General features: G+C 39.9%; 1 protein-coding gene across 4 annotated transcripts in view; it reads right to left on the reverse strand.

Moving 5' to 3' along the window:
* Positions 1 to 3,283: 3,283 nt before the first annotated feature.
* LOC106590432 (5'-AMP-activated protein kinase subunit gamma-1) overlaps positions 3,284 to 27,917 on the reverse strand; it is a 178,383-nt gene continuing 153,749 nt past the window's right edge. For all 4 annotated transcript variants that reach the window (XM_014181470.2, XM_014181471.2, XM_014181472.2 and 1 more), the window contains 2 exons: positions 8,968 to 9,061; positions 3,284 to 6,308 (listed from right to left, as the gene is read on the reverse strand). In XM_014181470.2, the coding sequence (XP_014036945.2) occupies positions 5,614 to 6,308; positions 8,968 to 9,061 (789 nt within the window). In that variant the 3' untranslated portion in view covers positions 3,284 to 5,613. The remainder of the gene's footprint in view (positions 6,309 to 8,967; positions 9,062 to 27,917) is intronic.

Raw genomic sequence — 27,917 nt, forward strand, 5'->3', positions numbered from 1 at the left:
ACCCTATTGACTCTTATCCAACAGCCTGGCTCCAGCGTCACACAGCCCTCCCAATGACCTTTTGCCATGGTTGGCACAAGCTCAGACCGTGTGGAATGTGATACCCATATTTTCTGCCTTTACTGTCTCGGAGTGGCTCCAAAGCAACAAGCGGCACTTGACAGCTTAATCATTCTTAGCTGAAAGACTGCTATGCCAGCCTTATGCAAAATGGCACTTTGTGCAAAACGGCACATCAGTGGATAGCAGCTCTCTAACCAATTCTCCAAATCTCCTATTTTGTGTTTTTTTCTTTCTTTAACACTGATCTTAACTTTGGTACATAATGTCCCCGCCATCATTTCCTATGACAGAAAATATTGACTTCAATGAGTCGGCAGCTCTGGACATTTTGCTTACTTTGGACCAGGATCTAATCCCTAGGTTTTGAAAGAAGAAGCGGCGGCGAAAGAGGCAGGTGAGCCGGCATCCTGACGAGACTACATCAGCGAGCAAATAATCCGCCATTGCCCGCGGTTCTATTGGCGAACATGCAATCACTGGAGAACAAACTGGAGAGACTATCCTATCAACAATAAATGTTTTATATACATCTCGCTGGATTTACCAGCATGTCACCTGTGCAACTAGAGGCGACAAAACTGTAGATCACTTTTGCTCCATACACAGAAACGCATACAAGGCCCTCCCTTGCCGTCCATTTGGCAAATCAGACCATAACTCTATCCTCCTGCTTCCTTCTTACAAGAAAAAGCACAAAGAGGAAGTACCAGTGACGTGCTCAATTCAGAAGTATGAAGCAGACGGTAAGCTACAGGACTATTATGTTAGCTCAGACTGGAATATGTTCCGGGATTCATTAGATAACACAGTAGTTTACCACATCAGTCTCTGGCTTCATTAATAAGTGCATCGAGGACGACACCCCCACAGTGAGCATAGGTACATACCCCAAACAGAAGCTATGGATTACAGACATCTGCACTGAGCTAAAGACTAGAGCTGCTGCTTTCAAGAAGCGGAACACTAATCCGGACGCTTACACGATCTCAGACAAGTCATCAAACAGGCAAAGCGTCAATAGAGGACTAAGTTCGAATTCTACTACGCCAGCTCTGACGCTCAATGAATGTGGCAGTGCTTGCAAACTATCACAGATTACAAAGGGAAACCCAGCCATGAGCTTCCCAGAGACACGAGCCTACCAAATGAGCTAAATGCTTTCTATTCCCGTTTCAAGGCTAGCAACACTGAACCATGAGAGAGCACCAGCTGTTCCAGACTACTGTGTGACCTCGCTCTCCGTAGCCGATGTAAGACGTGTACTCAGAGTATGCGCTGACCAGCTGGCAAGTGTTTTCACTGCCATTTTCAACCCATCCCTGACCCGGTCTGTAATACCAACTTGATTCAAGTAGACCACCATAGTCCCTGTGCAAAAGAACGCCAAGGTAACCTGCCTAAATGTTTATCACCCCACAGCACTCACATCTACAGTGCATTCAGAAAGTATTCAGACCCCTTAAATTTTCCACATTGTGACATTACAGCTGTTTTTTAAAATGGATTAAAAAAATTAAATTCTCATCTACACCATACCCCATAATGACAAAGTGAAAACAGGTTTTTAGAAATGTTTGCTAAAAAAAATATATATTTACGTAAGTATTCAGACCCTTTGCTAAGATACTTGAAATTGAGCTCAGGTGCATCCTGTTTCTATTGATCATCTTTGAGATGTTACTACAACTTGGAGTCCACCTGTGGTAAATTCAATTGATTGGACATGATTTGGAAAGGCACACACCTGTCTATAAGGTCCCACTGTTGACAGTGCATGTCAGAGCAAAATACAAGCCATGAAGTCGAAGGAATTGTCCGTAGAGCTCCGAGACAGGATTGTGTCGATGCACAGATCTGGGGAAGGGTACCAAAACATTTCTGCAGCATTGAAGGTCCCCAAGAACAAAGTGGCCTCCATCATTCTTAAATGAAATAAGTTTGGAACCACCAAGTCTCTTCCTAGAGCTGGCCGCTCAGCCAAACTGAGCAATCGGGGGAGAAGGGCCTTGATCAGAGAAGTGACAAAGAACCCGATTGTCACTCTGACAGAGCTCCAGAGTTCCTCTGTGGAGATGGGAGAACCTTCCAGAAAGACAACCATGTCTGCAGTACTCCACCAATCAGGTCTTTATGGTAGAGTGGCCAGACGGAAGCCGCAAAAATGCACAAGACAGCCCATTTGGAGTTTGCCAAAAGCCACCTAAGGGACTCAGACCATGAGAAACAAGACTCTCTAGTCTGATGAAACCAAGATTGAACTCCTTGGCCTGAATGCCAAGCGTCACGTTTGGAGGAAACCTGGCACCATCCCTACGGTGAAGCACAGTGGTGGCAGCCTCATGCTGTGGGGATGTTTTTAGCGGCAGAGACTGCGAGACTAGTCAGGATCGAGGGAAAGATGAAAGGAGCAAAGTACAGAGAGATCCTTGATGAAAACATGCTCCAGAGCGCTCAGGACCTCAGACTGGGATGAAGTTTCACCTTCCAACAAGAACACAACCCTAAGCACACAGCCAAGACAATGCAGGAGTGGCTTCGGGACAAGTCTCTGAATGTCATTGAGTGGCCCAACCAGAGCCCAGACTTGAACCCGATCGAACATCTTTGGAGAGACCTGAAAATAGCTGTGCAGTGACGCTCCCCATCCAACCTGACAGAGATTGAGAGGATCTGCAGAGAAGAATGGGAGAAATACAGGTGTGCCAAGCTTGTAGCGTCATACCCAAGAAGACACGATGCTGTAGACGCTTCAACAAAATACTGAGTAAAGGGTCTGCATACTTTTGTAAATGTGATATTTACATTTTGTATTTTTTATACATTTGCAAAAACATACACCTTTTTTTGCTTTGTTATTATGGGGTATTGTGTATGGAATGATGAGGGGGAAAAAACGACTTAATACATTTTAGAAAGGCAGTAACAAAATGTGGAAAAAGTCAAGGGGTCTGAATATTTTCCAAATGCACTGTAGGTTAGGCCTAGTCGTCTCCCTCTCTCATTATTTGAGCATGTCAAAGTTTGGCCGAGATTTTCTATTTGTTGCAGTCAGGCAGACTAAAAATGTTTGATGATCAGGCAAATTTGAAAACGCATACATTTCCATGATGAACTCGGTGGGTATTTGGTGTAGCCTCGTTCAAGGCGACATTTGCACCATTGTGCCACTATGTGGTGCCATTATGTTAGAAAATTCAATACCACAATCATACACACCAGATAAAAAGATTCAACAGTACGTTTTATTACTTTTTCAAACAGCAAAGTAAAAAATACAACTGAAAAGTACAATATGTATTACCATTATACTGTCGTACTCAACCAGTTCTATCCATTTTCAATGGATAATCCCCTTATTGAGACCATCAACAATACATCACAAACTAATCCACAAGAAAAAAGAAAAATCTGTAAATTACAAAGAACATTATTTTACGGCATTGTATACACAGAAAAAAAAGAATGATCCATACAGAGTACAAGATATCTTGCATGCCTCCAAGTAACTGGAGAAGTAAAGAGAATGTTGGACATTGGCAGCTGCTGCGCCTTGAAAAGCATTGAACAACAAAGTCAAAGTCAGCATACCATCACCTCACTTTCGTTCTCTTCCACCCTCTAAAAGAGTTAAGCACAGAGAAAATACTATTTAATAAATAAAACTTTGAATCTATCTTTACAGCATAATTTCAAAATGAACATCTCAGGAATATAACAGACAAACTTTGATTCTAGAAAATTATCTCAACATCAGAAAAATAAACAAAAGCTGTGATATATCATGTTTTTGGTTTTGGAAACGCTCACACGTTTTTGAACATTCTCCAGCTCTCTCTCAGCCAATGACGTGTGACTACTTGTGGGGACGAAAGGCACCAATGACGTTAAAGACAGGACAGCGAGCACAGCCCGTTGTCAAAGGGACATCATAAGTAGCAGGGGGGGATTGGTATAGTTTTCAGAGAGCCTCTGTTACGTTCACAAAACCTTGTGCAAATAAAGCGAAAAACAACACTCCCTGAAGGAGAGCAGACAGAATCATGATAAAGATGTAGAAGTACACTGGAACAAAAAATAAGATTAAAAGACTGATATTCAAACCATTTGTGTGCTCATGGTTGAGACCATGACCCGGTCCAGAAACAATCCTTAGCCATAGAGGTTAGGGGCTGAGACCATGACCCTGTCCAGAAACAATCCTTAACCACAGAGGTTAGGGGCTGAGACCATGACCCTGTCCAGAAACAATCCTTAACCATAGAGGTTAGGGGCTGAGACCATGACCCTGTCCAGAAACAATCCTTAACCACAGAGGTTAGGGGCTGAGACCATGACCCTGTCCAGAAACAATGCTTAACCATAGAGGTTAGGGGCTGAGACCATGACCCTGTCCAGAAACAATGCTTAACCATAGAGGTTAGGGGCTGAGACCGTGACCCTGTCCAGAAACAATCCTTAACCATAGAGGTTAGGGGCTGAGACCATGACCCTGTCCAGAAACAATCCTTAGCCCCTAACTTCTATGCCAGTGGTTTTCAACCGGTGTGCCTTGAGGAACTTGAAACTTTTCCCTAATCTTATTAAAAAAAAATGAAAAAGTAAACACAAACATTTCAAGTCCGGTGCACTCAGGCTGTTACATTTGTTTTTACTTTGCCTGTGACTGAGAACCACTAGCACAGGTGAGTCTGATTAGGCTTAGCTGTTCCACAGCCTCTGCCATAGAAAAATATGGGAGCATGGCTTTGTCGGTGGTTGCATCTTTACAATGCAGAAAAAACAATTATCTCTAACCAAAACGGCTCAAAACTAATGACCTATTTCACCAGAGCTACATTTTTTACAATTTCTAGCATGAAGTCACGAGGCACTCTTGGGTACACACAAATGAACCCTATTTATCTATAAGAAAAACATTTGTCACAGAAAAATGCAGTTCGGGTGAAATGGGGGTCATTTCCACTAAAATCAATTAATAGCGACATTTTAGGTGTGCCGCAGAATTTGTCTCACATCAAGGTATGCCCCGGTTCAGAAAAGGTTGGGAACCACTGCTCTAGGTAGACACTTGGTGTAGACAGGACAACATGGTGGTAGCTCCACCTTTCTCTCTGATTGGCTAATATTCCACCTAGCCTCATTGCTCACACCCATCCACTCCTTTCAAGTCTACACAAGTGCCTAGAGGGTAGGGAGTACGGGTTGTTTCTGGATGGGGCCCATAGACAGGTGATGCTGGAAGATCCAGAGGTAAAAGGACAGGGGTGTGATAGTGCACAATCTGGAGAAAAGGGAGGCAAAACCCAGTTATAGTAAAGTGATCCCTGGTTGGTCAGCCCGAGTAAGTCACCCATGTGACCACTTCCCCATCACAGAAAATTACCCATTAGGACCCTGGTAAGCCGGAGTGTCACACTTCTACTAAACCACCCATCCCACCAATTAGAGCCACCCTCTTTCTCAGCTCGCTCCTCTTCCTGAGTCAACTTCCTCTCACAGCAGCGTCATGGCAGGTCAGTCACGTACGGCTTGTAGCGACTGCCATGGATGTCACTCTGCCTCTCCTTCCTCAGCATCCTTGGGTCCAGCTTCAGTCTCTACCTTCACTACTGCCTCAGACTCTGCCACGGCCTCAGCATTCCCCACCTCAGCCTCAGCCTCGGTTTCAGCCATAACCTCCAACTCAGCCTCTACCTCGGTTTCAGTCTTAACCCCCACCACCTCTACCATCACAGCCTCAGTTTCAGCCTTAACCTCTACTTCCTCTGTCTTGGTTTCAGCCTTAACCTCCACCTCCATCTCTGCCTCAGTTTCACCCTTAACCTCCACTACCTCGGTCTTGATTTCTGCTTCCACCACCACCTCAGCCTCAGTCTTACCTTCCACCTCTGCTTCAGCTTCCACCACCACCACCTCTACCTCAGCATCCACTAGAGCTTCTACCTCAGTCGCTGGTTCAGCCACAAGTACCTCTGTCTCTACCAATGTTTCTGGTGGTTCCTCAGTCTCTGGTTCTGCCTCTACTAATGTATCTGGTGGTGCCTCTGCTTCGGCCTCTTCCTGTGGTTCTGTATCTGCTGCTACCGCTACCCCTGGTTCTGCCTCTACTAACATCTCTGGTGGTGCCTCTGCCTCTTCCTGTAGTTCTGTATCTGCTGCTACCTCTACCTCTGGTTCTGCCTCTACTAACGTTGCTTGTGGTGCCCCTGCCTCTACTTCTGGTTGGCTGTTCTTCCTGCAAATACCTATAGAGAGAGAGAGAGGAGGATTGGGTTAGCATGGAAGTGTCTCAGAGGCTCTTGTCAATGCTCATGCAGATGCATTCAGAGATGTGTGCATGACCAGTTAGCAGTGGAAATCTATTTTTGTTGCTGTCATTAAGTGTAATTAGCCGCATTCCCATGCTAAATTAAAACATGGGTGTTCCCTGAGTAATGCAATTAGATAAGATACATCTCAATTAAGCAGGAGGCTAAATCTATTTGCCGTAATTGGTGGGGAGCTCTCATCATGTCTACCCAAATCAAAATCTTAGTGATTATAATTTTGCTGCAGCTCAGGAAAGACCTACAGTTGGATTGTTGGTGGCATCTCTGTGTGTACCTCTTTAAAATGTCTCATGCTATCGTCTTAGCTCAGAGATGTGAGGTTTTGCCTTGCTGTTGAATACCATGTACACACACGTTATACTTAAGCAAATAGGCCCGAGTTATATGGCCAATATACCACATTTAAGGGCTGTTCTTATGCACAGCGCAATGTGGAGTGCCTGGATACAGCCCTTAGACGTGGTATTATGGCCATATACCAAACCCCAACGGTGCCTTATTTCTATTATAAACTAACGTAATTAGAGCAGTAAAAATTCATGTTTTGTCATACGCGTGGTTTATGGTCTGTTATACCATGGCATTGTTGAATACTTGTTTCTGTTCGCCTTGAAGGGCATTCTAGAGTGTGAATCATCTCCCTATAACGCACAGTGTATTTGCACGGTAGAATTCAATAGCCATAGTTCATTCTTACATGTTCTATGCTTGAGCTTCTTTTGAAAGCAAGTCAAATTGAAAACATGATTGGCATTGTTGAATTGGATTTTCATAATGGCAAGCTAGGACAGATGGTTTGGTTAGCTAAACTAGCACATCTGTTTGCTTGTTACCTATAGCCATCTAGTAAACTTCCAAGCTACTACTTCAGTGGATGTTGAAAACGTCCATTGGCAAATTAACACCTTTCTAGTGGCAAATGTGTTCAATTTTAGCCATGGTATAAAAGGGATAAACAACTTGGCGCTCTATACGTTCTCTCGAATATAATTCAAATCTGTGGTGGGTCAGTTCCACTCCGCGAACACACCCATGTCATTCATGATTTTTTCTCCATAGAACGCATAGCCCCTCGTTGATTATCCCTTACATATACCACGGCAGGCAGCCAATCAGCATTCTGGGCTGGAACCACCCAGCTTATAGTTCCCAACATTAAAGCCAACACATGGTGCGTGTTAATATTAACCACACGTCTACAAGCAGATCATTCATATGCAGTGTTCTACATCTAGATATAGAGCGGCAGCAGTCAAACCAACACCTGCACAACGCCCTCGTCTCTGACAGGCTGAAAACGGGTTGGGTGTATTAGGGGACGCAACAGAACATTTGTTTCATGTTTTGCAATAGAAAATGAGCATTTCTTATTGAACGAGTCCAGGTGTTGTGGCTTTTCTGACAAAGTTTGCTCAGAGATAACGAAAAGCTCTGATGGATAGAGGCTGGGGTCAGACAGTGGGGCTGGAGGGAAAGAGGGATGGAGGAGAGCAGGACAAGAGGGTTGGAGGAAATGAGAGAAAGAGGGATGAGGGGAAGTAGTAGAAAATCGATCCATCAGGAAGGAGGAGAGGATGGAAAGAGAGATGGAGGGGAAGTAGTAGAAAAGCGATCCATCAGGAAGGAGGAGAGGATGGAAAGAGAGATGGAGGGGAAGTAGTAGAAAAGCAATCCATCAGGGAGGAGACAGAACAGAAAGAGAGGAAAGGGTGGGGCATGGAGAGATAAATGGTAGGGCCTGCTACTCGCTCATCACTCAGCCTTCATGACATGGGCGCGAGAACACACACACACTGAAGGAACATTCTCACTCATGCTAGAACACATTTGTACACAGCACAAAAACAGACACACCCTTAACCACAAGCTTGATTATGTGTGAGCAAGCAAACCCTGTGTATTCCATATAGCATGGTCCCCCTCATCAGTACCTTCCCCCAGCATGTTCCCAGAGAGAAACCACAGTCACAGCCTACCGCCTCAGTCAACCCAGACTAGACCTGGGTTAAACACATGAGTCAAAGACTTACACATTTGAGGTGCACTTGACATGGCTTGGGAGTGTTGAGACTATTCCAAAGGTTCCATTGTACCAAGTAAACCAAATCAAGTGCAGCTCAAGTATCTGAAAGCATTCAACATACAGCATGTATACACCATGGCCTTTTTTGCCTTTACCTCCCTTATCTCACATCATTTGCTCACATTGCATATAGTCTTATTTTTTTCTACTGCATCATTGATTGTATGTTGTTTTACTTCCATGTGTAACTCTGTGTTTTTGTATGTTGTCGAACTGCTTTGCTTTATCTTGGCCAGGTCGCAATTGTAAATGAGAACTTGTTCTCAACTTGCCTACCTGGTTAAATAAAGGTGAAATAAATAAATAAAATAAAAATAAATAAAATGTGTATGACCCAGGGCCGACTCAAGACCAGCCCAAGCCACACCGTGCCATGTCAGACCGGTTTACAGTGGCCTTCCTTTTGTCGTCTATTGTTGGGGTTGGAGACAGGACAGTACAGGGTGGAGTTTATATTTTATTTCTATTAGGAGGAACGCTGGGTGTTTATACCTGCAGGGGTGAGCACCAGGGCCTGCAGGATGTCCGACAGGGACACGATGCCCACGATCCGGGCATTCTCATCCACCACAACCAGCCTGTGGACCTGGGGACCAGAGAGGAGGAGGAGAGGATAAAGGTAAGCAGAGAAAAGAGGAGAGGGTGCTATATTATATCTGAGACAGTGACAGAAGAGGGTGCTATATTATATTATATTTGAGACAGTGACAGGAGAGGGTGCTATATTATATTATATCTGAGACAGTGACAGGAGAGGGTGCTATATTATATTATATCTGAGACAGTGACAGGAGAGGGTGCTATATTATATTATATCTGAGACAGTGACAGGAGAGGGTGCTATATTATATCTGAGACAGTGACAGGAGAGGGTGCATTATATTATATCTGAGACAGTGACAGGAGAGGGTGCTATATTATATTATATCTGAGACAGTGACAGGAGAGGGTGCTATATTATATTATATCTGAGACAGTGACAGAAGAGGGTGCTATATTATATTATATCTGAGACAGTGACAGGAGAGGGTGCTATATTATATTATATCTGAGACAGTGACAGGAGAGGGTGCTATATTATATTATATCTGAGACAGTGACAGGAGAGGGTGCTATATTATATTATATCTGAGACAGTGACAGGAGAGGGTGCTATATTATATTATATCTGAGACAGTGACAGGAGAGGGTGCTATATTATATTATATCTGAGACAGTGACAGGAGAGGGTGTTATATTATATTATATCTGAGACAGTGACAGGAGAGGGTGCTATATTATATTATATCTGAGACAGTGACAGGAGAGGGTGCTATATTATATTATATCTGAGACAGTGACAGGAGAGGGTGCTATATTATATTATATCTGAGACAGTGACAGGAGAGGGTGCTATATTATATTATATCTGAGACAGTGACAGGAGAGGGTGCTATATTATATTATATCTGAGACAGTGACAGGAGAGGGTGCTATATTATATCTGAGACAGTGACAGGAGAGGGTGCTATATTATATTATATCTGAGACAGTGACAGGAGAGGGTGCTATATTATATTATATCTGAGACAGTGACAGGAGAGGGTGCTATATTATATTATATCTGAGACAGTGACAGGAGAGGGTGCTATATTATATTATATCTGAGACAGTGACAGGAGAGGGTGCTATATTATATTATATCTGAGACAGTGACAGGAGAGGGTGCTATATTATATTATATCTGAGACAGTGACAGGAGAGGGTGCTATATTATATTATATCTGAGACAGTGACAGGAGAGGGTGCTATATTATATTATATCTGAGACGGTGACAGGAGAGGGTGCTATATTATATTATATCTGAGACAGTGACAGGAGAGGGTGCTATATTATATTATATCTGAGACAGTGACAGGAGAGGGTGCTATATTATATTATATCTGAGACAGTGACAGGAGAGGGTGCTATATTATATTATATCTGAGACAGTGACAGGAGAGGGTGCTATATTATATTATATCTGAGACAGTGACAGGAGAGGGTGCTATATTATATTATATCTGAGACAGTGACAGGAGAGGGTGCTATATTATATTATATCTGAGACAGTGACAGGAGAGGGTGCTATATTATATTATATCTGAGACAGTGACAGGAGAGGGTGCTTTATATTATATCTGAGACAGTGACAGGAGAGGGTGCTATATTATATTATATCTGAGACAGTGACAGGAGAGGGTGCTATATTATATTATATCTGAGACAGTGACAGGAGAGGGTGCTATATTATATTATATCTGAGACAGTGACAGGAGAGGGTGCTATATTATATTATATCTGAGACAGTGACAGGAGAGGGTGCTATATTATATTATATCTGAGACAGTGACAGGAGAGGGTGCTATATTATATTATATCTGAGACAGTGACAGGAGAGGGTGCTATATTATATTATATCTGAGACAGTGACAGGAGAGGGTGCTATATTATATTATATCTGAGACAGTGACAGGAGAGGGTGCTATATTATATTATATCTGAGACAGTGACAGGAGAGGGTGCTATATTATATTATATCTGAGACAGTGACAGGAGAGGGTGCTATATTATATTATATCTGAGACAGTGACAGGAGAGGGTGCTATATTATATTATATCTGAGACAGTGACAGGAGAGGGTGCTATATTATATTATATCTGAGACAGTGACAGGAGAGGGTGCTATATTATATTATATCTGAGACAGTGACAGGAGAGGGTGCTATATTATATTATATCTGAGACAGTGACAGGAGAGGGTGCTATATTATATTATATCTGAGACAGTGACAGGAGAGGGTGCTATATTATATTATATCTGAGACAGTGACAGGAGAGGGTGCTATATTATATTATATCTGAGACAGTGACAGGAGAGGGTGCTATATTATATTATATCTGAGACAGTGACAGGAGAGGGTGCTATATTATATTATATCTGAGACAGTGACAGGAGAGGGTGCTATATTATATTATATCTGAGACAGTGACAGGAGAGGGTGCTATATTATATTATATCTGAGACAGTGACAGGAGAGGGTGCTATATTATATTATATCTGAGACAGTGACAGGAGAGGGTGCTATATTATATTATATCTGAGACAGTGACAGGAGAGGGTGCTATATTATATTATATCTGAGACAGTGACAGGAGAGGGTGCTATATTATATTATATCTGAGACAGTGACAGGAGAGGGTGCTATATTATATTATATCTGAGACAGTGACAGGAGAGGGTGCTATATTATATTATATCTGAGACAGTGACAGGAGAGGGTGCTATATTATATTATATCTGAGACAGTGACAGGAGAGGGTGCTATATTATATTATATCTGAGACAGTGACAGGAGAGGGTGCTATATTATATTATATCTGAGACAGTGACAGGAGAGGGTGCTATATTATATTATATCTGAGACAGTGACAGGAGAGGGTGCTATATTATATTATATCTGAGACAGTGACAGGAGAGGGTGTTATATTATATCTGAGACAGTGACAGGAGAGGGTGCTATATTATATTATATCTGAGACAGTGACAGGAGAGGGTGCTATATTATATTATATCTGAGACAGTGACAGGAGAGGGTGCTATATTATATTATATCTGAGACAGTGACAGGAGAGGGTGCTATATTATATTATATCTGAGACGGTGACAGGAGAGGGTGCTATATTATATTATATCTGAGACAGTGACAGGAGAGGGTGCTATATTATATTATATCTGAGACGGTGACAGGAGAGGGTGCTATATTATATTATATCTGAGACAGTGACAGGAGAGGGTGCTATATTATATTATATCTGAGACAGTGACAGGAGAGGGTGCTATATTATATTATATCTGAGACGGTGACAGGAGAGGGTGCTATATTATATCTGAGACGGTGACAGGAGAGGGTGCTATATTATATTATATCTGAGACAGTGACAGGAGAGGGTGCTATATTATATTATATCTGAGACAGTGACAGGAGAGGGTGCTATATTATATTATATCTGAGACAGTGACAGGAGAGGGTGCTATATTATATTATATCTGAGACAGTGACAGGAGAGGGTGCTATATTATATTATATCTGAGACAGTGACAGGAGAGGGTGCTATATTATATTATATCTGAGACAGTGACAGGAGAGGGTGCTATATTATATTATATCTGAGACAGTGACAGGAGAGGGTGCTATATTATATTATATCTGAGACAGTGACAGGAGAGGGTGCTATATTATATTATATCTGAGACAGTGACAGGAGAGGGTGCTATATTATATTATATCTGAGACAGTGACAGGAGAGGGTGCTATATTATATTATATCTGAGACAGTGACAGGAGAGGGTGCTATATTATATTATATCTGAGACAGTGACAGGAGAGGGTGCTATATTATATTATATCTGAGACAGTGACAGGAGAGGGTGCTATATTATATTATATCTGAGACAGTGACAGGAGAGGGTGCTAATATATTATATCTGAGACAGTGACAGGAGAGGGTGCTATATTATATTATATCTGAGACAGTGACAGGAGAGGGTGCTATATTATATTATATCTGAGACAGTGACAGGAGAGGGTGCTATATTATATTATATCTGAGACGGTGACAGGAGAGGGTGCTATATTATATTATATCTGAGACAGTGACAGGAGAGGGTGCTATATTATATTATATCTGAGACAGTGACAGGAGAGGGTGCTATATTATATTATATCTGAGACAGTGACAGGAGAGGGTGCTATATTATATTATATCTGAGACAGTGACAGGAGAGGGTGCTATATTATATTATATCTGAGACAGTGACAGGAGAGGGTGCTATATTATATTATATCTGAGACAGTGACAGGAGAGGGTGCTATATTATATTATATCTGAGACAGTGACAGGAGAGGGTGCTATATTATATTATATCTGAGACAGTGACAGGAGAGGGTGCTATATTATATTATATCTGAGACAGTGACAGGAGAGGGTGCTATATTATATTATATCTGAGACAGTGACAGGAGAGGGTGCTATATTATATTATATCTGAGACAGTGACAGGAGAGGGTGCTATATTATATTATATCTGAGACAGTGACAGGAGAGGGTGCTATATTATATCTGAGACAGTGACAGGAGAGGGTGCTATATTATATTATATCTGAGACAGTGACAGGAGAGGGTGCTATATTATATTATATCTGAGACAGTGACAGGAGAGGGTGCTATATTATATTATATCTGAGACAGTGACAGGAGAGGGTGCTATATTATATTATATCTGAGACAGTGACAGGAGAGGGTGCTATATTATATTATATCTGAGACAGTGACAGGAGAGGGTGCTATATTATATTATATCTGAGACAGTGACAGGAGAGGGTGCTATATTATATTATATCTGAGACAGTGACAGGAGAGGGTGCTATATTATATTATATCTGAGACAGTGACAGGAGAGGGTGCTATATTATATTATATCTGAGACAGTGACAGGAGAGGGTGCTATATTATATTATATCTGAGACAGTGACAGGAGAGGGTGCTATATTATATTATATCTGAGACAGTGACAGGAGAGGGTGCTATATTATATTATATCTGAGACAGTGACAGGAGAGGGTGCTATATTATATTATATCTGAGACAGTGACAGGAGAGGGTGCTATATTATATTATATCTGAGACAGTGACAGGAGAGGGTGCTATATTATATTATATCTGAGACAGTGACAGGAGAGGGTGCTATATTATATTATATCTGAGACGGTGACAGGAGAGGGTGCTATATTATATTATATCTGAGACAGTGACAGGAGAGGGTGCTATATTATATTATATCTGAGACAGTGACAGGAGAGGGTGCTATATTATATTATATCTGAGACAGTGACAGGAGAGGGTGCTATATTATATTATATCTGAGACAGTGACAGGAGAGGGTGCTATATTATATTATATCTGAGACAGTGACAGGAGAGGGTGCTATATTATATTATATCTGAGACAGTGACAGGAGAGGGTGCTATATTATATTATATCTGAGACAGTGACAGGAGAGGGTGCTATATTATATTATATCTGAGACAGTGACAGGAGAGGGTGCTATATTATATTATATCTGAGACAGTGACAGGAGAGGGTGCTATATTATATTATATCTGAGACAGTGACAGGAGAGGGTGCTATATTATATTATATCTGAGACAGTGACAGGAGAGGGTGCTATATTATATTATATCTGAGACAGTGACAGGAGAGGGTGCTATATATATTATATCTGAGACAGTGACAGGAGAGGGTGCTATATTATATTATATCTGAGACAGTGACAGGAGAGGGTGCTATATTATATTATATCTGAGACAGTGACAGGAGAGGGTGCTATATTATATTATATCTGAGACAGTGACAGGAGAGGGTGCTATATTATATTATATCTGAGACAGTGACAGGAGAGGGTGCTATATTATATTATATCTGAGACAGTGACAGGAGAGGGTGCTATATTATATTATATCTGAGACGGTGACAGGAGAGGGTGCTATATTATATTATATCTGAGACAGTGACAGGAGAGGGTGCTATATTATATTATATCTGAGACAGTGACAGGAGAGGGTGCTATATTATATTATATCTGAGACAGTGACAGGAGAGGGTGCTATATTATATTATATCTGAGACAGTGACAGGAGAGGGTGCTATATTATATTATATCTGAGACAGTGACAGGAGAGGGTGCTATATTATATTATATCTGAGACAGTGACAGGAGAGGGTGCATATTATATTATATCTGAGACAGTGACAGGAGAGGGTGCTATATTATATTATATCTGAGACAGTGACAGGAGAGGGTGCTATATTATATTATATCTGAGACAGTGACAGGAGAGGGTGCTATATTATATTATATCTGAGACAGTGACAGGAGAGGGTGCTATATTATATTATATCTGAGACAGTGACAGGAGAGGGTGCTATTTATATTATATCTGAGACAGTGACAGGAGAGGGTGCTATATTATATTATATCTGAGACAGTGACAGGAGAGGGTGCTATATTATATTATATCTGAGACAGTGACAGGAGAGGGTGCTATATTATATTATATCTGAGACAGTGACAGGAGAGGGTGCTATATTATATTATATCTGAGACAGTGACAGGAGAGGGTGCTATATTATATTATATCTGAGACAGTGACAGGAGAGGGTGCTATATTATATTATATCTGAGACAGTGACAGGAGAGGGTGCTTTATATTATATCTGAGACAGTGACAGGAGAGGGTGCTATATTATATTATATCTGAGACAGTGACAGGAGAGGGTGCTATATTATATTATATCTGAGACAGTGACAGGAGAGGGTGCTATATTATATTATATCTGAGACAGTGACAGGAGAGGGTGCTATATTATATTATATCTGAGACAGTGACAGGAGAGGGTGCTATATTATATTATATCTGAGACAGTGACAGGAGAGGGTGCTATATTATATTATATCTGAGACAGTGACAGGAGAGGGTGCTATATTATATTATATCTGAGACAGTGACAGGAGAGGGTGCTATATTATATTATATCTGAGACAGTGACAGGAGAGGGTGCTATATTATATTATATCTGAGACAGTGACAGGAGAGGGTGCTATATTATATTATATCTGAGACAGTGACAGGAGAGGGTGCTATATTATATTATATCTGAGACAGTGACAGGAGAGGGTGCTATATTATATTATATCTGAGACAGTGACAGGAGAGGGTGCTATATTATATTATATCTGAGACAGTGACAGGAGAGGGTGCTATATTATATTATATCTGAGACAGTGACAGGAGAGGGTGCTATATTATATTATATCTGAGACAGTGACAGGAGAGGGTGCTATATTATATTATATCTGAGACAGTGACAGGAGAGGGTGCTATATTATATTATATCTGAGACAGTGACAGGAGAGGGTGCTATATTATATTATATCTGAGACAGTGACAGGAGAGGGTGCTATATTATATTATATCTGAGACAGTGACAGGAGAGGGTGCTATATTATATTATATCTGAGACAGTGACAGGAGAGGGTGCTATATTATATTATATCTGAGACAGTGACAGGAGAGGGTGCTATATTATATTATATCTGAGACAGTGACAGGAGAGGGTGCTATATTATATTATATCTGAGACAGTGACAGGAGAGGGTGCTATATTATATTATATCTGAGACAGTGACAGGAGAGGGTGCTATATTATATTATATCTGAGACAGTGACAGGAGAGGGTGCTATATTATATTATATCTGAGACAGTGACAGGAGAGGGTGCTATATTATATTATATCTGAGACAGTGACAGGAGAGGGTGCTATATTATATTATATCTGAGACAGTGACAGGAGAGGGTGCTATATTATATTATATCTGAGACAGTGACAGGAGAGGGTGCTATATATTATATCTGAGACAGTGACAGGAGAGGGTGCTATATTATATTATATCTGAGACAGTGACAGGAGAGGGTGCTATATTATATTATATCTGAGACAGTGACAGGAGAGGGTGCTATATTATATTATATCTGAGACAGTGACAGGAGAGGGTGCTATATTATATTATATCTGAGACAGTGACAGGAGAGGGTGCTATATTATATTATATCTGAGACAGTGACAGGAGAGGGTGCTATATTATATCTGAGACAGTGACAGGAGAGGGTGCTATATTATATTATATCTGAGACAGTGACAGGAGAGGGTGCTATATTATATTATATCTGAGACAGTGACAGGAGAGGGTGCTATATTATATTATATCTGAGACAGTGACAGGAGAGGGTGCTATATTATATTATATCTGAGACAGTGACAGGAGAGGGTGCTATATTATATTATATCTGAGACAGTGACAGGAGAGGGTGCTATATTATATTATATCTGAGACAGTGACAGGAGAGGGTGCTTATATTATATCTGAGACAGTGACAGGAGAGGGTGCTATATTATATTATATCTGAGACAGTGACAGGAGAGGGTGCTATATTATATTATATCTGAGACAGTGACAGGAGAGGGTGCTATATTATATTATATCTGAGACAGTGACAGGAGAGGGTGCTATATTATATTATATCTGAGACAGTGACAGGAGAGGGTGCTATATTATATTATATCTGAGACAGTGACAGGAGAGGGTGCTATATTATATTATATCTGAGACAGTGACAGGAGAGGGTGCTATATTATATTATATCTGAGACAGTGACAGGAGAGGGTGCTATATTATATTATATCTGAGACAGTGACAGGAGAGGGTGCTATATTATATTATATCTGAGACAGTGACAGGAGAGGGTGCTATATTATATTATATCTGAGACAGTGACAGGAGAGGGTGCTATTATATTATATCTGAGACAGTGACAGGAGAGGGTGCTATATTATATTATATCTGAGACAGTGACAGGAGAGGGTGCTATATTATATTATATCTGAGACAGTGACAGGAGAGGGTGCTATATTATATTATATCTGAGACAGTGACAGGAGAGGGTGCTATATTATATTATATCTGAGACAGTGACAGGAGAGGGTGCTATATTATATTATATCTGAGACAGTGACAGGAGAGGGTGCTATATTATATTATATCTGAGACAGTGACAGGAGAGGGTGCTATATTATATTATATCTGAGACAGTGACAGGAGAGGGTGCTATATTATATTATATCTGAGACAGTGACAGGAGAGGGTGCTATATTATATTATATCTGAGACAGTGACAGGAGAGGGTGCTATATTATATTATATCTGAGACAGTGACAGGAGAGGGTGCTATATTATATTATATCTGAGACAGTGACAGGAGAGGGTGCTATATTATATTATATCTGAGACAGTGACAGGAGAGGGTGCTATATTATATTATATCTGAGACAGTGACAGGAGAGGGTGCTATATTATATTATATCTGAGACAGTGACAGGAGAGGGTGCTATATTATATTATATCTGAGACAGTGACAGGAGAGGGTGCTATATTATATTATATCTGAGACAGTGACAGGAGAGGGTGCTATATTATATTATATCTGAGACAGTGACAGGAGAGGGTGCTATATTATATTATATCTGAGACAGTGACAGGAGAGGGTGCTATATTATATTATATCTGAGACAGTGACAGGAGAGGGTGCTATATTATATTATATCTGAGACAGTGACAGGAGAGGGTGCTATTATATTATATCTGAGACAGTGACAGGAGAGGGTGCTATATTATATTATATCTGAGACAGTGACAGGAGAGGGTGCTATATTATATTATATCTGAGACAGTGACAGGAGAGGGTGCTATATTATATTATATCTGAGACAGTGACAGGAGAGGGTGCTATATTATATTATATCTGAGACAGTGACAGGAGAGGGTGCTATATTATATTATATCTGAGACAGTGACAGGAGAGGGTGCTTATATTATATTATATCTGAGACAGTGACAGGAGAGGGTGCTATATTATATTATATCTGAGACAGTGACAGGAGAGGGTGCTATATTATATTATATCTGAGACAGTGACAGGAGAGGGTGCTATATTATATTATATCTGAGACAGTGACAGGAGAGGGTGTTATATTATATTATATCTGAGACAGTGACAGGAGAGGGTGCTATATTATATTATATCTGAGACAGTGACAGGAGAGGGTGCTATATTATATTATATCTGAGACGGTGACAGGAGAGGGTGCTATATTATATTATATCTGAGACAGTGACAGGAGAGGGTGCTATATATATTATATCTGAGACAGTGACAGGAGAGGGTGCTATATTATATTATATCTGAGACAGTGACAGGAGAGGGTGCTATATTATATTATATCTGAGACAGTGACAGGAGAGGGTGCTATATTATATTATATCTGAGACAGTGACAGGAGAGGGTGCTATATTATATTATATCTGAGACAGTGACAGGAGAGGGTGCTATATTATATTATATCTGAGACAGTGACAGGAGAGGGTGCTATATTATATTATATCTGAGACAGTGACAGGAGAGGGTGCTATATTATATTATATCTGAGACAGTGACAGGAGAGGGTGCTATATTATATTATATCTGAGACAGTGACAGGAGAGGGTGCTATATTATATTATATCTGAGACAGTGACAGGAGAGGGTGCTATATTATATTATATCTGAGACAGTGACAGGAGAGGGTGCTATATTATATTATATCTGAGACAGTGACAGGAGAGGGTGCTATATTATATTATATCTGAGACAGTGACAGGAGAGGGTGCTATATTATATTATATCTGAGACAGTGACAGGAGAGGGTGCTATATTATATTATATCTGAGACAGTGACAGGAGAGGGTGCTATATTATATTATATCTGAGACAGTGACAGGAGAGGGTGCTATATTATATTATATCTGAGACAGTGACAGGAGAGGGTGCTATATTATATTATATCTGAGACAGTGACAGGAGAGGGTGCTATATTATATTATATCTGAGACAGTGACAGGAGAGGGTGCTATATATTATATCTGAGACAGTGACAGGAGAGGGTGCTATATTATATTATATCTGAGACAGTGACAGGAGAGGGTGCTATATTATATTATATCTGAGACAGTGACAGGAGAGGGTGCTATATTATATTATATCTGAGACAGTGACAGGAGAGGGTGCTATATTATATTATATCTGAGACAGTGACAGGAGAGGGTGCTATATTATATTATATCTGAGACAGTGACAGGAGAGGGTGCTATATTATATTATATCTGAGACAGTGACAGGAGAGGGTGCTATATTATATTATATCTGAGACAGTGACAGGAGAGGGTGCTATATTATATTATATCTGAGACAGTGACAGGAGAGGGTGCTATATTATATTATATCTGAGACAGTGACAGGAGAGGGTGCTATATTATATTATATCTGAGACAGTGACAGGAGAGGGTGCTATATTATATTATATCTGAGACAGTGACAGGAGAGGGTGCTATATTATATTATATCTGAGACAGTGACAGGAGAGGGTGCTATATTATATTATATCTGAGACAGTGACAGGAGAGGGTGCTATATATATTATATCTGAGACAGTGACAGGAGAGGGTGCTATATTATATTATATCTGAGACAGTGACAGGAGAGGGTGCTATATTATATTATATCTGAGACAGTGACAGGAGAGGGTGCTATATTATATTATATCTGAGACAGTGACAGGAGAGGGTGCTATATTATATTATATCTGAGACAGTGACAGGAGAGGGTGCAATTATATTATATCTGAGACAGTGACAGGAGAGGGTGCTATATTATATTATATCTGAGACAGTGACAGGAGAGGGTGCTATATTATATTATATCTGAGACAGTGACAGGAGAGGGTGCTATATTATATTATATCTGAGACAGTGACAGGAGAGGGTGCTATATTATATTATATCTGAGACAGTGACAGGAGAGGGTGCTATATTATATTATATCTGAGACAGTGACAGGAGAGGGTGCTATATATATTATATCTGAGACAGTGACAGGAGAGGGTGCTATATTATATTATATCTGAGACAGTGACAGGAGAGGGTGCTATATTATATTATATCTGAGACAGTGACAGGAGAGGGTGCTATATTATATTATATCTGAGACAGTGACAGGAGAGGGTGCTATATTATATTATATCTGAGACAGTGACAGGAGAGGGTGCTATATTATATTATATCTGAGACAGTGACAGGAGAGGGTGCTATATTATATTATATCTGAGACAGTGACAGGAGAGGGTGCTATATTATATTATATCTGAGACAGTGACAGGAGAGGGTGCTATATTATATTATATCTGAGACAGTGACAGGAGAGGGTGCTATATTATATTATATCTGAGACAGTGACAGGAGAGGGTGCTATATTATATTATATCTGAGACAGTGACAGGAGAGGGTGCTATATTATATTATATCTGAGACAGTGACAGGAGAGGGTGCTATATTATATTATATCTGAGACAGTGACAGGAGAGGGTGCTATATTATATTATATCTGAGACAGTGACAGGAGAGGGTGCTATATTATATTATATCTGAGACAGTGACAGGAGAGGGTGCTATATTATATTATATCTGAGACAGTGACAGGAGAGGGTGCTATATTATATTATATCTGAGACAGTGACAGGAGAGGGTGCTATATTATATTATATCTGAGACAGTGACAGGAGAGGGTGCTATATTATATTATATCTGAGACAGTGACAGGAGAGGGTGCTATATTATATTATATCTGAGACAGTGACAGGAGAGGGTGCTATATTATATTATATCTGAGACAGTGACAGGAGAGGGTGCTATATTATATTATATCTGAGACAGTGACAGGAGAGGGTGCTATATTATATTATATCTGAGACAGTGACAGGAGAGGGTGCTATATTATATTATATCTGAGACAGTGACAGGAGAGGGTGCTATATTATATTATATCTGAGACAGTGACAGGAGAGGGTGCTATATTATATTATATCTGAGACAGTGACAGGAGAGGGTGCTATATTATATTATATCTGAGACAGTGACAGGAGAGGGTGCTATATTATATTATATCTGAGACAGTGACAGGAGAGGGTGCTATATTATATTATATCTGAGACAGTGACAGGAGAGGGTGCTATATTATATTATATCTGAGACAGTGACAGGAGAGGGTGCTATATTATATTATATCTGAGACAGTGACAGGAGAGGGTGCTATATTATATTATATCTGAGACAGTGACAGGAGAGGGTGCTATATTATATTATATCTGAGACAGTGACAGGAGAGGGTGCTATATTATATTATATCTGAGACAGTGACAGGAGAGGGTGCTATATTATATTATATCTGAGACAGTGACAGGAGAGGGTGCTATATTATATTATATCTGAGACAGTGACAGGAGAGGGTGCTATATTATATTATATCTGAGACAGTGACAGGAGAGGGTGCTATATTATATTATATCTGAGACAGTGACAGGAGAGGGTGCTATATTATATTATATCTGAGACAGTGACAGGAGAGGGTGCTATATTATATTATATCTGAGACAGTGACAGGAGAGGGTGCTATATTATATTATATCTGAGACAGTGACAGGAGAGGGTGCTATATTATATTATATCTGAGACAGTGACAGGAGAGGGTGCTATATTATATTATATCTGAGACGGTGACAGGAGAGGGTGCTATATTATATTATATCTGAGACAGTGACAGGAGAGGGTGCTATATTATATTATATCTGAGACAGTGACAGGAGAGGGTGCTATATTATATTATATCTGAGACAGTGACAGGAGAGGGTGCTATATTATATTATATCTGAGACAGTGACAGGAGAGGGTGCTATATTATATTATATCTGAGACAGTGACAGGAGAGGGTGCTATATTATATTATATCTGAGACAGTGACAGGAGAGGGTGCTATATTATATTATATCTGAGACAGTGACAGGAGAGGGTGCTATATTATATTATATCTGAGACAGTGACAGGAGAGGGTGCTATATTATATTATATCTGAGACAGTGACAGGAGAGGGTGCTATTATATTATATCTGAGACAGTGACAGGAGAGGGTGCATTTATATTATATCTGAGACAGTGACAGGAGAGGGTGCTATATTATATTATATCTGAGACAGTGACAGGAGAGGGTGCTATTATATTATATCTGAGACAGTGACAGGAGAGGGTGCTATATTATATTATATCTGAGACAGTGACAGGAGAGGGTGCTATATTATATTATATCTGAGACAGTGACAGGAGAGGGTGCTATATTATATTATATCTGAGACAGTGACAGGAGAGGGTGCTATATTATATTATATCTGAGACAGTGACAGGAGAGGGTGCTATATTATATTATATCTGAGACAGTGACAGGAGAGGGTGCTATATTATATTATATCTGAGACAGTGACAGGAGAGGGTGCTATATTATATTATATCTGAGACAGTGACAGGAGAGGGTGCTATATTATATTATATCTGAGACAGTGACAGGAGAGGGTGCTATATTATATTATATCTGAGACAGTGACAGGAGAGGGTGCTATATTATATTATATCTGAGACAGTGACAGGAGAGGGTGCTATATTATATTATATCTGAGACAGTGACAGGAGAGGGTGCTATATTATATTATATCTGAGACAGTGACAGGAGAGGGTGCTATATTATATTATATCTGAGACAGTGACAGGAGAGGGTGCTTATATTATATCTGAGACAGTGACAGGAGAGGGTGCTATATTATATTATATCTGAGACAGTGACAGGAGAGGGTGCTATATTATATTATATCTGAGACAGTGACAGGAGAGGGTGCTATATTATATTATATCTGAGACAGTGACAGGAGAGGGTGCTATATTATATTATATCTGAGACAGTGACAGGAGAGGGTGCTATATTATATTATATCTGAGACAGTGACAGGAGAGGGTGCTATATTATATTATATCTGAGACAGTGACAGGAGAGGGTGCTATATTATATTATATCTGAGACAGTGACAGGAGAGGGTGCTATATTATATTATATCTGAGACAGTGACAGGAGAGGGTGCTATATTATATTATATCTGAGACAGTGACAGGAGAGGGTGCTATATTATATTATATCTGAGACAGTGACAGGAGAGGGTGCTATATTATATTATATCTGAGACAGTGACAGGAGAGGGTGCTATATTATATTATATCTGAGACAGTGACAGGAGAGGGTGCTATATTATATTATATCTGAGACAGTGACAGGAGAGGGTGCTATATTATATTATATCTGAGACAGTGACAGGAGAGGGTGCTATATATATTATATCTGAGACAGTGACAGGAGAGGGTGCTATATTATATTATATCTGAGACAGTGACAGGAGAGGGTGCTATATTATATTATATCTGAGACAGTGACAGGAGAGGGTGCTATATTATATTATATCTGAGACAGTGACAGGAGAGGGTGCATATTATATTATATCTGAGACAGTGACAGGAGAGGGTGCTATATTATATTATATCTGAGACAGTGACAGGAGAGGGTGCTATATTATATTATATCTGAGACAGTGACAGGAGAGGGTGCTATATTATATTATATCTGAGACAGTGACAGGAGAGGGTGCTATATTATATTATATCTGAGACAGTGACAGGAGAGGGTGCTATATTATATTATATCTGAGACAGTGACAGGAGAGGGTGCTATATTATATTATATCTGAGACAGTGACAGGAGAGGGTGCTATATTATATTATATCTGAGACAGTGACAGGAGAGGGTGCTATATTATATTATATCTGAGACAGTGACAGGAGAGGGTGCTATATTATATTATATCTGAGACAGTGACAGGAGAGGGTGCTATATTATATTATATCTGAGACAGTGACAGGAGAGGGTGCTATATTATATTATATCTGAGACAGTGACAGGAGAGGGTGCTATATTATATTATATCTGAGACAGTGACAGGAGAGGGTGCTATATTATATTATATCTGAGACAGTGACAGGAGAGGGTGCTATATTATATTATATCTGAGACAGTGACAGGAGAGGGTGCTATATTATATTATATCTGAGACAGTGACAGGAGAGGGTGCTATATTATATTATATCTGAGACAGTGACAGGAGAGGGTGCTATATTATATTATATCTGAGACAGTGACAGGAGAGGGTGCTATATTATATTATATCTGAGACAGTGACAGGAGAGGGTGCTATATTATATTATATCTGAGACAGTGACAGGAGAGGGTGCTATATTATATTATATCTGAGACAGTGACAGGAGAGGGTGCTATATTATATTATATCTGAGACAGTGACAGGAGAGGGTGCTATATTATATTATATCTGAGACAGTGACAGGAGAGGGTGCTATATTATATTATATCTGAGACAGTGACAGGAGAGGGTGCTTATATTATATCTGAGACAGTGACAGGAGAGGGTGCTATATTATATTATATCTGAGACAGTGACAGGAGAGGGTGCTATATTATATTATATCTGAGACAGTGACAGGAGAGGGTGCTATATTATATTATATCTGAGACAGTGACAGGAGAGGGTGCTATATTATATTATATCTGAGACAGTGACAGGAGAGGGTGCTATATTATATTATATCTGAGACAGTGACAGGAGAGGGTGCTATATTATATTATATCTGAGACAGTGACAGGAGAGGGTGCTATATTATATTATATCTGAGACAGTGACAGGAGAGGGTGCTATATTATATTATATCTGAGACAGTGACAGGAGAGGGTGCTATATTATATTATATCTGAGACAGTGACAGGAGAGGGTGCTATATTATATTATATCTGAGACAGTGACAGGAGAGGGTGCTATATATATTATATCTGAGACAGTGACAGGAGAGGGTGCTATATTATATTATATCTGAGACAGTGACAGGAGAGGGTGCAATTATATTATATCTGAGACAGTGACAGGAGAGGGTGCTATATTATATTATATCTGAGACAGTGACAGGAGAGGGTGCTATATTATATTATATCTGAGACAGTGACAGGAGAGGGTGCTATATTATATTATATCTGAGACAGTGACAGGAGAGGGTGCTATATTATATTATATCTGAGACAGTGACAGGAGAGGGTGCTATATTATATTATATCTGAGACAGTGACAGGAGAGGGTGCTATGTTATATTATATCTGAGACAGTGACAGGAGAGGGTGCTATATTATATTATATCTGAGACAGTGACAGGAGAGGGTGCTATATTATATTATATCTGAGACAGTGACAGGAGAGGGTGCTATATTATATTATATCTGAGACAGTGACAGGAGAGGGTGCTATATTATATTATATCTGAGACAGTGACAGGAGAGGGTGCTATATTATATTATATCTGAGACAGTGACAGGAGAGGGTGCTATATTATATTATATCTGAGACAGTGACAGGAGAGGGTGCTATATTATATTATATCTGAGACAGTGACAGGAGAGGGTGCTATATTATATTATATCTGAGACAGTGACAGGAGAGGGTGCTATATTATATCTGAGACAGTGACAGGAGAGGGTGCTATATTATATTATATCTGAGACAGTGACAGGAGAGGGTGCTATATTATATTATATCTGAGACAGTGACAGGAGAGGGTGCTATATTATATTATATCTGAGACAGTGACAGGAGAGGGTGCTATATTATATTATATCTGAGACAGTGACAGGAGAGGGTGCTATATTATATTATATCTGAGACAGTGACAGGAGAGGGTGCTATATTATATTATATCTGAGACAGTGACAGGAGAGGGTGCTATATTATATTATATCTGAGACAGTGACAGGAGAGGGTGCTATATTATATTATATCTGAGACAGTGACAGGAGAGGGTGCTATATTATATTATATCTGAGACAGTGACAGGAGAGGGTGCTATATTATATTATATCTGAGACAGTGACAGGAGAGGGTGCTATATTATATTATATCTGAGACAGTGACAGGAGAGGGTGCTATATTATATTATATCTGAGACAGTGACAGGAGAGGGTGCTATATTATATTATATCTGAGACAGTGACAGGAGAGGGTGCTATATTATATTATATCTGAGACAGTGACAGGAGAGGGTGCTATATTATATTATATCTGAGACAGTGACAGGAGAGGGTGCTATATTATATTATATCTGAGACAGTGACAGGAGAGGGTGCTATATTATATTATATCTGAGACAGTGACAGGAGAGGGTGCTATATTATATTATATCTGAGACAGTGACAGGAGAGGGTGCTATATTATATTATATCTGAGACAGTGACAGGAGAGGGTGCTATATTATATTATATCTGAGACAGTGACAGGAGAGGGTGCTATATTATATTATATCTGAGACAGTGACAGGAGAGGGTGCTATATTATATTATATCTGAGACAGTGACAGGAGAGGGTGCATTTATATTATATCTGAGACAGTGACAGGAGAGGGTGCTATATTATATTATATCTGAGACAGTGACAGGAGAGGGTGCTATATTATATTATATCTGAGACAGTGACAGGAGAGGGTGCTATATTATATTATATCTGAGACAGTGACAGGAGAGGGTGCTATATTATATTATATCTGAGACAGTGACAGGAGAGGGTGCTATATTATATTATATCTGAGACAGTGACAGGAGAGGGTGCTATATTATATTATATCTGAGACAGTGACAGGAGAGGGTGCTATATTATATTATATCTGAGACAGTGACAGGAGAGGGTGCTATATTATATTATATCTGAGACAGTGACAGGAGAGGGTGCTATATTATA

This window comes from Salmo salar, chromosome ssa29, assembly GCF_905237065.1.
Source record: "Salmo salar chromosome ssa29, Ssal_v3.1, whole genome shotgun sequence".
NCBI classification, from domain to species: Eukaryota; Metazoa; Chordata; class Actinopteri; order Salmoniformes; family Salmonidae; genus Salmo; species Salmo salar.